This window comes from Malania oleifera, chromosome 4 (genome assembly GCF_029873635.1).
Source record: "Malania oleifera isolate guangnan ecotype guangnan chromosome 4, ASM2987363v1, whole genome shotgun sequence".
Classification (NCBI taxonomy): Eukaryota; Viridiplantae; Streptophyta; class Magnoliopsida; order Santalales; family Ximeniaceae; genus Malania; species Malania oleifera.
In genome coordinates, this window is record NC_080420.1 from 96,318,437 (window position 1) to 96,333,151 (window position 14,715).

General features: G+C 38.8%; 1 protein-coding gene across 2 annotated transcripts in view; it reads left to right on the forward strand.

Annotated features, from left to right (window-relative positions):
* The window catches only part of LOC131153094 (beta-hexosaminidase 3), an 84,812-nt gene that overhangs the window by 5,475 nt on the left and 64,622 nt on the right, over positions 1-14,715 (forward strand). For both annotated transcript variants that reach the window (XM_058105138.1, XM_058105139.1), the window contains 3 exons: positions 7,856-7,891; positions 7,982-8,093; positions 9,345-9,415. In XM_058105138.1, coding sequence (XP_057961121.1) covers positions 7,856-7,891; positions 7,982-8,093; positions 9,345-9,415 — 219 coding nt within the window. The remainder of the gene's footprint in view (positions 1-7,855; positions 7,892-7,981; positions 8,094-9,344; positions 9,416-14,715) is intronic.

Consider the following 14,715-nt stretch of genomic DNA (forward strand, 5'->3'; position numbering starts at 1 on the left):
TTTAGTAGATCTTGTACATCAGAAAACTCAGTCAACTATTTTCCCGGTACCTTTTGGCAGCTTTTCCGGTGACTTTCTGGCGACCGGCAACTTCCTGCGACTTTCCCATCAACCAGAAAATTTTTCGGCAGCTTTTTCGTCAACTTTCTGGCTTTTTTCTGGTGACTTCTTGTCGTCCAGCGGCTTTTCCGACAACTTCCAGTGGCTTTCCGGTGCCCGGAGATTTTTCCGACAGCTTTCCGGCGATTTTCATGCAGCTTTTCAGTGACTTTTCCGGCAACTTTTCAGCTATTTTTCCTACCTTTTTCGGCGACTTTCACTGCGATTGACGACTTTCTGACAGCTTTCAACGATTTTTCCAGTAACTTTCCGGCGACTTTTCCGACGACTTGCTTTGCTTTGCTGCGTTGATACTTTTGCAGCCTATTTCTCTTCTTTACAATGGCTACTAAGGATGATGATATGCCTACCAAGGACAGTACATCCACCTCTTTGTCTCTGAACCTTCCACACCCTGACTTATCTTTGGCTCAGACTGCTCCTGTTCAGAAAGTCACTAGCATTCTTCTGAATGGCAGCAACTTTCATGCCTGGTCACAGTCCTTTCGCTTATATCTTGGGGGCCATGGCAAGGCTGACTAGTTGTTAAGAATGGAGTTTTGTCCTGCTAATACAGATCCGGCTTACCGACAGTGGTCCATGGACAATTGTGTTATCCTAGGTTGGATATTTGCTTCTATGGAAGACCGCCTATACAAATGTTCATGTTTTACGATACTGTTCATAGACTTTGGTATGCCTTAACCAAAATGTTTGTCCACACAAGGTGTGAGGCTTGGATTTTTGAGCTTTATCGGGAGCTCCACCAGGCGACCCAGGCTTCTTTGGGTTTATCTATGACGGACTTCTTCGGCTATCTCTAGTCTTGGTGGGAGTAGCTCGCCCAGTATGAGTCTCTTTCTGAGTTTCCTACTGAGGCAGCAGCTATTGAGGCAAAGCGCCAAGATCGTCGGCATACTTATCAGTTCTTGATGGGTTTAAAACCCGAGTTCAAATCACTCCGGACTCAGATTTTGAACACGTCCCCAGTGCCCTCTTTGTACGAGGCATTTGCAATGATTGATGCTGTTGACCGCAAGACTCGATTCTTCCAGCACTGCCAACGGAATAATCACACCATTGAGCACTGCTTCATTCTCCATCCAGAGCTGCAAGAGCATTACTCCAAACAAGCCTTTCATGGTCGTAATTGTGGTCATGGCAAAGTTCGGGGACCTTCTAACATTGGAGCTGTTGCAAAATCTCTTCCTGCACCTCCGACTTCTCTTACTCCTGCACCTACTGTTGCTCCAGATTTCTCCCAGCTCCAGGCTCAACTTACTCAGCTTCAGTCTCAGATTAGCCTCCTTGCCTCTGCTGCACCAACTGCATCCTCCTCTACAGCCACCTTTGCTGCAAGTAACCTTACTGCCCTTTTAAATAAGTCTAGCACGCCTGGTGGCACACCCGTTTGGATACTAGACTCAGGGACGAACAACCATTTGACTGGTGAGGCATCTCTAATTACATCCACTGTCCCTTCGTTGGTTCGTAATGTCCGCATTGCCGATGGTAGCTATTGTTCCATTCATACCCAAGGCACTGCCTATTTATCCTTGACTCTATCCAAGGTCTTAAATTTCAATTTCGACTCAAATTTCAAAGCTCCAAAAGTACGGAAATTTCGACGGAAATTTCGATTTCGATTTCGATTTGAAAAAATAACGGAAACTAGTAGTAAAGCATGGAATTCTTTGTGAAACTTTAGAAATGGTTAACAAACATAAAAATATAAGTTTTAAGACTAATATATTACAAATTAAATACATCTATGTTTTGTATGAGGTGGAAAAGTTGTAAAATAGTATGTGTATCAAACATTTTTGTAAGATAATGTACATTAAACATATTCAGTTAATGCAAATGAAATTCATAAATCATTTAAATATTATTTATTATACTAATATTTATAATTCAGACATGAATGGTTAAATAAAATATTACTATAAGTTTATTTTTTCATATAATTTCAAAGCACTTGTGATAACCTTTTGTTTCAATAAAATAAATTAAAACAGAAATTTCACTTCACTCTCAAGGTTTCGATAAATTTCGACCAATTTCACTAAAATTTTGAGGTTTCGATAAATTTCGGATGATTCGTTGAGATTTCGACGGAAATTATGCAGGACGGAAATCAACTACCATTTCGATTTCGAAGGTGACGAAAATTAGAAATTTCGACAGTTTCTTGGAAATTTAAGACCATGAATCTATCTTTATTTCCTGTTTATTATGTTCCACAATTTTACTATAACTTGTTATCTATTAACCGGATTGCCAAACAATATAATTGTGCTGTGATTTTCTTACCCAACTCTTGTTACTTGCAGAACAGGAGTTGGAGGAAGATTTTTGGCAAGGGCTTTGAAAGGGACATGCTCTATTACTTTGGCGATCCGCCTTCCTGTCCTGCATCCTCTTCTGACTTTTAGGCATTTGTTTTGCCTTCTTATGTTTTCGTTGTTTTTTCTTTAAAAACCTTGGATTTGTGGCATGCACGTTTGGGACACGCAAATTTTAAATATTTGCGTTGGTTGTTTCCAGAATTTAATAAAGCTTGTAAGAATTTTAATTTTCAGTGTGCTACTTGCGAATTATCTAAGCATGTTCGTTCATCTTATCCGTCTCGTATGCACCATTCTCTTGCAGCTTTTGGTATTGTTCATAGTGATGTCTAGGGTCCCTCCCCTTTCTCCTCACTCACTCAACATCGATATTATATCACCTTTATTGATGATTACTCCCGTTGTACCTGGGTCTATCTCATGAAAAATAAATCTGAAGTTTTCACTCATTTTCAAGCTTTCCTATGAATGATTAAGACTCAATACAATACCGTGGTTCGTATCTTGAGGTCTGAAAATGGCCGTGAGTACCTTAGTAATGAGTTTTGTGTTGAGCTATGTCAAAAGGGTATTCTTCAATAGCTAACATGTCCCTACACTCTTGAACAAAATGATGTGGCTGAACGCAAAAATCGTCACATTATGTCTATTGTCCATTGTTTTATTCGGGGAATGCATGTCCCCAAGTCTTATTGGCCTCACACCGTTCTCACTACAACCTATCTTCTCAATCGTACCCTGAGTCGTGCATTGCAGAATTCTGCTCCACTTCATCTTCTGCATCCTGATAGGTCCCTTTTCTCCCTTCTTCCTAGAGTGTTTGGATGCACCTGCTTTGTTAATGACCGAAGTCCTTCTCGGACCAAGCTTGATGATAAAGCCATCCAGTGCATTTTTCTAGGGTATTCCTCTATGTCTAATGGATATCGCTGTTATGATCCTGTTGGTCGGCACACTTATCACTCTCTCAATGTCATGTTCCATGAGTCTACCCCATTCTACATTGACTCCTCTCCTTCCATATCTCCGCCAGTGCCATCTCCACTTCCTCGACTTGAGCCTATCTTTCTCCCATCTGTACCAGTGCCCTCTTCTTCGGTGTCGTCTTCATCTTTTGAGCCTCCTACCTCTGTCCTCACTGGGCAGGACCATATCTCTCTCATTCCACAAGTTTACACTCGTTGCCGACCGTGCCCTTCGGGGCCTTTGCCAGCATCTTCACCAAGCTCAAGTATGTCTCCTATAGTCCTTGATCCCCCTGCTCTCTCCTCACGGTATCCTTCTCGAACCCGTCGAGCTCTTGATAGACTTTCTTTAGCCTGTTCTAATGATCACCCTATCTCCCAGTATCTTTCTTATCAGGATATTTCCTTGAGTTATCGAGCCTTTTTGGGACAGGTTGATGCTATTATCGTACCTCACTCAATTCATGAGGCCCTCTAGGACCCCAAATGGGTTGTCGCCATGCGTATTGAGATGAAAGCTCTACATTAGCAGCATACTTTGGATCTTGTTCTCCTTTATTCCGGTGCACGTGCGGTGGGCTGTAAATGGGTTTTCACAGTTAAGAACGTTGCAGATAGTACTGTTGACAGGTATAAAGCCCGCTTGGTGGCTAAGGGTTTTACGCAGATTCCAGGTCAGGATTTTCATGCTACATTTGCTCCTGTGGCGAAGCTCAGTACTGTTCGCCTCCTGATCTCTTTGGAGGCTTCTTTCACTTGGCCTTTATATCAGCTTGATGTCAAGAATGCGTTCTTGAATGGTGATCTTGCTGATACTATTTACATGGATCCTAGTTTTTCTGCTCAGGGGGAGTATTCTGGCAAGGTGTGTAAATTGTGCAAGTCCTTATATGGGCTTAAGAAATCACCTCATGCATCATTTAAAAGATTTAGTGATGTGGTTCTCTCTATGGGATTTATTCAGTGCTAGTCAGACCACACTTGCTTTATTAGGTGTCTCTCCCATGGTCCTTGCTCCATTATCTCTATCTATTTGGATGATATTATTGTTATAGGTAATGACTTGTCTGGAATTGCTCAGATTAGAAAGAACTTGGGAGACACCTTTGACATCAAGGATTTAGGACCCCTCAAGTATTTCTTGGGCATTGAGATAGCATGCTCCCGCAAGGGCATTTCCCTCTCTCAGTGGAAATATCCCCTAAATCTCCTTATGGACACTGGTATGTTGGGATGTCGGTCTGCTTATACGCCCATGGATCCGAATATCTCCCTTCGGTGTATGAGAGACTTGTTGGTTGCCTCATCTATTTGACCAACACTCGGCCTGATTTGGTCTATGCAGTGAGCCTAGTAAGTTAGTTCATGCATTCTCCCCAACTTCACATCTTGATGCCGTCTATCACATCTTTTGGTATGTGAAGACCTCACTTGGATTGGGATTGTTCTATTCATCTAGAATACAACCAGGTCTTTTCATGTTTATTGATGCTGACTATGCGGGGTCCAAGATTGACAGACGATCTACCTCAAGTTTTTGTACTTTCAAAGGTGATCATCTTCTTTCTTGGAAGAGTAAAAAGTAGGCGGTGGTTTCACGTTCTTCTGCTAAGGCTGAGTAATGGGCTATGGCACAAGGTACCTGTGAGATCTTGTGGCTACTCTCTCTCCTATCTAAGATTGGCTTTCCTGTGAAAGACTCTTCTTTGTTGTTTTGTGACAACAAGTCTGCTATATCTCTCTCTTTTGATTTAGTCTGCATAAGAGGACCAAGCATATTGAGGTGGATATTCACTTTATTAGGGAAAAAGTTCATTCTGGGATTATCTCTCCCCACTTTATCTCCTCCAAAGGCTAGGTTGTTGATGTCTTCACGAAGTTTGTTGGCCCAGGTTTGTTACAGACTGCTATCTCCAAGTTTCGACTTGTCAACATCTTCGTTTCAGCTTGAGGGGGAGTATTGAACATAGTGTATAGTTTTAGTCCCACATCAGAATGTTAGGATAACCTCACTCTCTTGTATAGCTATATATATACATCTCAAAGTTGTAAGCAAAATGCACCAAGTGATATTCACTTTCTCTTATATAGTTCTCTCTCTTTTACTTACTTCTATAAGAAAGTTGAATTAAAAGTTGGCATTAATAAGCACATCGGGAATGACAAATTCAACAATTGGAATGTTTGAAGGACTTTGGATGTCTTCAAACACTTTCGTTTCCTTTCTTGTATTGTTTTCAAGCTGAGTAATTATGACTGTTTCTTTGTCTTGGTTTGTGGACATCAAAACAATTTTATTCCCATTATAGTGAAAGACGTGTGTTCTCATGTCCTTAAGTCACACCCAAATCATCCAACCAAGGAGAACCAAGGAGTACATGGCCAATCTTCATAGGTATGATATCACACCAAACATTAGCCAGATATTCACCCATTTGGATAGGAACCAAACATCTTTTGTAAACATGTACTGTAAAGTTATCAGCCCAAGATATCACATAAGGCTTTGGGTGAGGTTGCAGATGAAGCTGCATACAAATGACTCCATTTATGGAAACCACATTCATTGGATTACTTCCATCAATGATGATTTTACAAACCTTTTTGCTGCATTTGAGAAAAGTGTTGAAAAGCTTGACATTGCATCGAAAGTTTGGCAAATGACATTCCTTTTTCCTATAATTTGTCACCATGTTGCTTAATTATGCGTATACATATGCTGCAGCTATATATCATAACCTTTAACACAATTTCCCATGAGCCTTACTCCTAATTTCTCAAAAACTATCTTTAATCCACCTTGATATTGATTGTCCTGCTGAAACGAAACAAATTCAAGAAGAAAACTCACAAATTACAGCAAAGAAAACCGAATTTTTGATGCTAGCAATGACAATTTCTAGGATTTCATGCCAAATTATTATGCTTGCTTGCAATGTAGTGTCTCTACAATTAAAATATCTCCTTGCAGGCCAAAATATTGTGGAGAAAATCCAAAATCTCGTTGCCGAAGCAAATTTTATCAAGGCTGGAAATTGCAGAAAACTGTAAAAGTTTCCCAGTCACAGGTCCTGGCATGTGTGCCACGAGCGAGGCACCTCCAGCGATGAAACTTTGTTCGAGGAGGGATCAAGGGACAAAGAGTTTAGCAGTGGTTGCAGTGTTTTTTAAAAATCACCAAATGTTGGAGATTCAAGGGGGCCGACGGCTGGAGTCCTTTTGGCTGGTGTGTGTGCTTGTTCTGGTGATCGGAAGGCGATGAAATTACAGGGAAGGGGCGTTGGGGTGTTCTATCTTTGATAGTGTGGGTCGTGTTGCAGGATGGTGGGTAGAAAGTGGTGTTTGACAAAATGGGGACACAGCTGGAATTTTCTGAGAAGTTCAGAAGCTGCAGAACTGCTTTTCAGTTTTTTTTTTTAAAACTGAAATTCAGAAATGGGGGGCGGGGAGGGAGAGAGAGAGAGAGAAAGAATTAAGAAACTGAAGGAGAGAAAAGAAGAAGATGGGAGGTTGGAGGAGTTGCTGGAAAGAAACTGCCAAGAGACAGCCACAGAATTCAGAAATGAGAGAGAGTTGAGAGAGTTATAGGATAGAATTAAAGAGAAGAGGAAGAAGAGAAGAAGCAAGAGGGCAGAAGGCTGCTGGGCAGCAAGGGATTAGGGATAGAGCAGGTGGTCAGAACAGAACCAGAGAACAAGAAGAGAAGAAAGAAGTTGCAGCAGGGGGAGATTGATGTTGCAGAAGAGTGGGGGAAAGGAAGAAGAGAAGAAGATGGGGGAAGAAGAAAATTGGAAAGAAAAGATGGGGGAATTGAAATGGAAGAAAGAAATCGTGGTTGGGCTCTGATACCAAATGATGCAGGGGCTGCATCAAGGTTCTACAACAGCCATGGAGAAATTAGAAGAGATGAAGGAAGGGGAAGGGAGGAGAGAGGAGATACTTGGGGGGAGGGGGGGGGAACTCATGTTCAATTCAATTCAAATTCATCAACAACTAACTTTCAACATGGCTTTCACACACTATTTATAAGAAAGCCTAAACACATAAAATTACACACATACCCCTAAAACTACATGAATTACAAACATACCCTTACTTTACAAAAATATTACAAACAACGTCCAAATACACATAATCCTATACTAATTAATACTAAACAGTAAACACACATAATAAACTACTAACTTAACCCCACAATTCCTTAACCCAACTTTTTTAATTATTTTCCAGCAAAGATCTTCCCAAGGTCTTACTTCTTGTCCTACATCACAAAATGAGTACAATATGGGTGCTGCTGTATGAAATGGTGTCCAATGTCTGACAGGCATTGATGTATTTGGCATTGCTTAAATTATTTTATAGCTTAAGATAGCTGAGGTTATATTTGCATCTTTCATTAACTCTTTATCATCTAATATACTCAATATTGTTATGGTTATGCAGGCACAAACAGTTTATGGTGCACTACAAGGGCTGCAGGTTATATACTCCCACTCATGATACGCAAAATTGTTTCTTCTTTTGAATTCGTAAACTTCTAAATTATTATGTTTGCATGGGTTATTGCAGACTTTCAGTCAACTATGCCATTTTAATTTTACAACCAGGGTTGTTGAAGTTCATCAGGCCCCATGGACTATTACTGATCAGCCTAGATTTTCTTATCGAGGTCTTTTAATTGGTGAGACGGTTTTTTCATTTACCTTTTCATGTCGTCTATATTTCTGCAGGGGCAATAAGTTCTCAGCGTTTATAAGCAATTGAAAGTATATTATAAATCTCTACTCTTGGCACTAATAAATCAGACTAAAATGAGTCCCCTGTTCCTATTTAATTGTCTATGCTCCAAATAAAAGACAGAGAGATATTATAAGTTTATTATTAACATTTAATATGACTTACACAGATCAAAGAAAACATATATTCAGAACATGATGCAGGATTGTGACTAAATAGCACTATAATGAATTTCAGAGCTAGAGTTTATTAGAGGATTAGGCTATATGTGGTCGATAATTTATAGTTGTTTTTGTTGTAGAAAAGGATTTTTGAGTTTTCAAGAGAGGATTGGAGTTAGTTTGAAATTGAATGTTGTAAGCTATTGCAGAGATTTCTAAGATATTGAAGATGAAAGAGAAGAAGAGGAAATTAGGGAGATGTAAACAATCACAACTAGGGTGCTAGTGGAAAAAGCATAGAGTGGGAAATTCTACATTCCTTCCTTTATTTCCACTGTAAGATTCCATTGCATCACTATATTAACTTGCAAAAGAAAAATGCATCAATAAACAGACAGACAAATGCATAGACTCATATATTTGGTGAGTAATTTAATAGGATATTGAGTAGTAAGGCAATCCTGCACTTACCTAGGAATCTAGATTCACTGACATTGACCTAAATGCAATGGCTTAAACCCTTAAAAATAAAAGCCTAAGGTACTCAGATCCAATATTACAAGCCCATGACCAAAATTATCAAAATAGCCTTGCTTGGTAAATTTAAAGAAATTCTCATTCATACATAATGTCATAATCGGCAATTTATGAAATAGGTATGACACTTCAAGTAGGACCTAATGAGGTCTAAACTAGACCAGGGAAGTCCCTAGTAGGACAGTGCTAGGTTGCTTGTTTGTCTGAAGGAATTCCATAGGGAAGAAAGATCATAAGTCATAGCCTAGCCAGAGAAAAGGAAAGAATTGAATTTGATGGGGATAAATGATAATGTGGATCAAAACTCTATATTTCTTTGGTTGTGGTGCTCAATATATATATATTTTCTGTTTGAAGTTCTGGTGGTTCACATCTAAGAATGAGTTAGGCACAATCTTCTTTTTGTTTTAGTTCTTATGATTTTGTTGATTGTACGAAATAAAATCTGCATCTAACTTGAAATTTGTTTGTTGTGACATGAATGATAATATGTGCAGACACATCTAGGCACTACCAGCCATTGCCAGTGATAAAAAGTGTTATTGATTCTATGGTCTACACAAAACTGGTATGTAGTGCATACCCTTGTGCCTGGTTTCTACCATTCATTTGTTAACATAGTTGTTGAATTCTCTCCAATTTTTAGAGGCCTAGGCTTCTTTTTATTGTTTGAGTAAACCAAAAACCAAAAGCTGGGCAAGAATAAATAAAAGCATGAGCAACATAGATGTCCCTTGAGGTTTGTCAAAAAAATATGAATATCCCCTGGCATTTCTTACATTCAACATACATTAACATTTGGTTTTATGAACACTTATGCCCCTTTGTTAGTTAGTATTATAGCACTCTATCAATTAGTATTATAGCTCTCTCAAGGGTATAAGGAAGGAACTCAATATTTACCAACTAGTTAGTCACAACATTGGAATGATTACGAGTAGAGTTCTTGTCTGCCAAAATTTTGTCCAAGTTGACTTTTAAGCTTCAACTTATTTGGGATGAAATTCTTGGTGGTGATTCCGTATGGTCCATGAATGAAGCATATGCTAGAATTCAATGGATTGCCAAAGATGACTCTCAATCCTCTACTCAAGCTTCTTTAGGTGATAGTTTAGCCATGGTTGGCACTGCCTGTAATCACGGTAACAGAAGTGTTGGAAAATGAGGCCGAGGTTTCAAGAGCTACCTATAAAGAATAGTGTATTAGGATGAGGAGTTCATTGTATTAATTCTTATATTGTCCCATGCTATGTCAATGATTCTATTCATTGCTTTTTTGGGATCTCCATGGGAATTGACTTAGGGTAATAAGTCTCTTGCCAAGGGTGACTGTACCGTTGACACTTTCTGGCCGCTCCATTGGGCGGTAAGCAAATCATCTACTATGCTCTAAGAGGAGTCTAACAATCTTATTCATATGGTTCAACAACTCCAAGCTCACTCTTCCTCATCTAGTGTGATTGTGGTCTATTCAAGTATAGACATGCTTCTTGTCTCTTCACGGTCCTCACTATTTAAGTATAACTGCACTTCTTGCCTTTTTGTCCTCCTCTCCTTTGGTTAATGATTCTAGAGCCTCCTCCCAACAACTCAAAACCCACTGCCCCATAGTCTAAGACAATGTTACTTAGAATGCAGAACGTTCCGGTTCATGGAATGGGAATGGGAATGTGATCTTGGTACTACTCATGCTCTCAAATGTAGAATGTTAGAGGTAAACTTATATAGATATGGTGAAATATATGTCTTGACAATTGTATATTTTGGGAAGGATGTTTATGTGTTTCAAAATCTAAAGGGATTTTATTTGTGAAATAGACAAATAATGAATTAGGATGCGATTATAATGTGATATTTCTGCACTTTAACCAATAAAAAATATATGTTATATTGAATTTAAACTTTGGATTGTTAGATTTTGTGTTTTGGAATGAAAGTGTTTCGTGTTTTGGAACATTTGTACCACTACATGGTTTGCTAGGGTGTTAGTGTTTTAAGGTAACTATGGTCTAAAATTATTGTTGCTCATGGTTTGGTTACACCGATTTTTGTTTGTGGTGGTATTCTTTTGTATCTTTTTATTCATTTTTCATTTGTATTATATGTGCCTAAATTTCTGTTGAACTTGTTGTCTCATGTGTTAATTAACTAAATCTCATAAATGCATCGTAACCTGCTTCCTTCTCATTGAGTTGTTCGGATTTCCAAAGAAGAGGATTGGTGGAAGGCCTGAGAAGGATGGCTTGCACCGTTTCAGCGGTTGTGGTGGTACATCCAATTTTTGTCATTCACCTTCTTCAATTTCTACTAATGGTGCTTCTCGATGTGTGGCACACGCCGCACACCACACACTTGCTTGGATCATCTATCGATTCAAAAAGTACAACAAGTCTTTCCCATTTTAAAGTCTTTTTTCCTATTTTGAGTTTGTGTGTGTCACTTAGGAAAACACGTTAGGACTTCTTTTCTGTCTAGAGTTGAATCTCCTAGTAAATCATTATTTTCTCTTATTCATTCAGATATTTGGGGCGTATCTAAAGTCAAGAATTTGACTAGTCATCAATGTTTTGTGTCCATTAAGGATGATTTTTTGTGTATGATGTGGATCTATTTGTTAAAAGACAAGTATGAATTTCATAATGTATTCTATTGTATTCACTTAATTTTGTTAGGAAAAAAAGAATAAAAACTTAGCTTGGCATTTTAAGTTGATAATGCACTTGAATTTGTTCAAAATATGCGTCAAACTTTTTGTTTGACCAATGGGATTATTCATCATACATTATGCGTGTATACCCCTTAACAAAATGGTGTAGCTGAATGGAAAAATAGACATTTGATAGAGCCTGGTCTCTACTCTTTTCCTTCAGTGCTCCTAAAAGTTTTTTTTTGGAGTGATGTCTCTTCATAGCCTACTTTTTGCTATATAGGATGCCCTATGTGTTATGGGGGAAATCCCTTTTTGTGTACCACAAAACATCCTTCATGTAGGTAGTGAATTGGGTACTGAAGTACTCCTTAGCATTATCATTGAGAAGTATCTTGATTGGCATATCAAATTGAGTCTTTTTGATGGGGATCAGAATGCCTTACCCCTTTCTTTTACCGATGTTGTGACACGTGGATGACCTCCCGATGTCCACTCCTTTGCTGATATGCTAACACGTGGACGACCTCCAGATGTCGACTTTAGTTATAACTTTTTTGTAGGAACCCATGGGATTAATTGAAGACCTTTTGATTTGAAGACCATCTAACTATTTGGATGGAAGATTTTATTATTATGTTGATTTGTACTTGCTTGGATATTTGGGATTTGATATTTTGCTCGGATATGCCATTTCAAGACTAATTCCCAACATCTTCATTTTTCTACTGCTGAATTGATGTGCAAATTTCTCTGTCAAAACCTTCCCATCTTCAAAAAGTTTGAACACAAAAGTTGTGGGAAATTTTGTTAGCTTTCTTTTGATACCATGATCGCTTTATTTGGAGCTCTATAGAAAAAGTTATGCCCCAAATTCTGAAGGGTATTCGTGGCTGAAATTGTCCATCCCTCAGTAGCTCGTAGATTTTCCTGAGAGTCTCGACTAGGGTGTGACCAGGACACCATGAGGTGCAACCAGGTCGCCTGTACACTGAAAAATTCCTAAGAACTTCGACCAAGAGTGCGACCAGGAGCCTTAGGGGTGTGACCTAGTCGAAAATATTTTCATCTAAGCACTAAAATAAGCAAGTTTGAGACCTATGTGGACCCTACAAGCTCTTGTGGACCACACATGAATTGAGCCTCCCTTTGACTTTTGTTTAATGTGTAGTATTGCAAGACAACCAAGCTTGCTTGCATGTGAGAGTGTTAGAAAGTTGAGTTAGCATTTATTGTGTCTAGTAAGTTGGAGTGTTTGTAAGTTGTGTTGTATTTACTTTTCTTGTCTCCCATGCTTATGTGGGAATTGTTAGTTTGTTTATCGTCTTGTCCCCCTTGCTAGCTTAGCTAGTTAATGACTTGTCTTCCCCTTTCCCTTTGCTAAGTCTATATATGTCCTGTATCATTGTAAGAAAAAAAGCAGAATGTTAATATTGAAATTAAAAAGGTATTTCCTTTGTGAAGCTTGTTAACTTTGTCCAATCGTTTTGATTGTGTAGTGTGAGGCTACGTCGTTCTCTCTAGAGATCAAGTGTTGAGAGACCACTATCATATCCAATGACTCCATCCCTATTCCACTCCCACGACCTCCCATCTAGCACCCACACGGCCACCACCAACTCCAGGTGTGATCCCATTGCGTGTCGAACAACGTTAAACATCCATAGATTCTCGTGGTAACCTCAGTTTCTGTTTGAACCCCTGTTATATCTTACAGCCCCTGCTATTACTAAAACCTTAGTTTCAAATTCTGCAATTTCATATTTGATAAACCCTTTGCTTGAAATTATGAAATTCCAAACTTGAATAGCATATCTAAATCCTTAAACTTTCAATATTATTGCTTGCTAGTCTAAATCAAGTGTGGAATATTGTTGTGCTAAACATAGAACTTTCATTCTTGAAATATTGAAATATCATCTTTTCCGCATTTAACTTGATTCCTTTGTGAAAGAATTCTTGGGACTTATTTTTTAGACAGCATCATACACCATTTAAAAATTCAACATGTGAAATGTCTTTTGATTTATGGTGTTTATGTTTGGATAATTGAATTCTTAATTTAAAGTGTTTTGAGTGTATGTGCTTATGAGGGTTGAACCGTAGGACTAGGCCACCCTTACTGGTCCTACATCACTTTTTTTGAGAACAGAAGGCACAAAAGATATTTAACAACTCATAATAATCTTTTATTAATATAGCAAAGTCATCCTAAGTAGTCATCAACAAATGCAGCAAAGTACTGATACCCCAACTTCGATATGACACTAGGACCCCAAACATCGAAATGGACTAGCTTGAAAGGACTAACTACACGTTGGTTGACCCGGCAAGCAAAGGGAATATGATGATGTTTTCCCAATTGACAAGACTCACACTTATGATTAAACACGAACTCAAAGTAGGAACTAGTTGTTTCAACTTGTCCAAGTAGATGGCTTAGGTGACAATGGATTTGAAGTGGTGTAACGACGGTTGTGTAGGCAATGGGAGGAGAGAGTGACTCAAAGTAGTATATCCCTTGAGCCTCATGTCCTTTCCAATTGTCTTCCTTATCTTCAGATATTGAATAACCAAAGAATCAGGAAACAAGGCTATAGATCAATTTAGTGACTTTGTAAGCTTACTAATTGATATGAGATTGAAAGGGGATTTAAGAATGTATAAGATAGAATAAAGAGAAATGGAGGGAGTAGGATTTACAGTTCCTATCCGCTTAACTGTTGTAGTGGACCTATTAGCAAGGGCAACTTGAGGTAAATTTTTAGGATACTAGAGCGCAAAAAGAAGTTGGTTGCACCTGTCATATGGTCGATGTGGTCAATGGCAGCAGATCGATAACATAAGGACTAGTAGAAGAGATACTAGATGACATACAGACTGTTGGATTATCTTTTTGGTCAAAAGATGCAATGTGATAAGATGCTTGTTGAGACGATTGATAATGTAGAAACCTTGAAACTCCTCCTCTAATATAGTCACAGTACACAGTTTACTCAAACGAGCGACTAATGAGGGAACCATACTTTTGGGATTTGCAAACTCCATCCCAACACTCACAAACTTCAACCAATGATAACAAGATTAATTGCTGGAACAGTTGTAACAACAGCGAACAAGGTGACCCACCATGAACGAGTCACAAATAAATCAGCACAAGGCTGCAACGGCACCAAGAAACTTAGACACAGCCCCAAGAAACCAACACACAGCACCAGAAA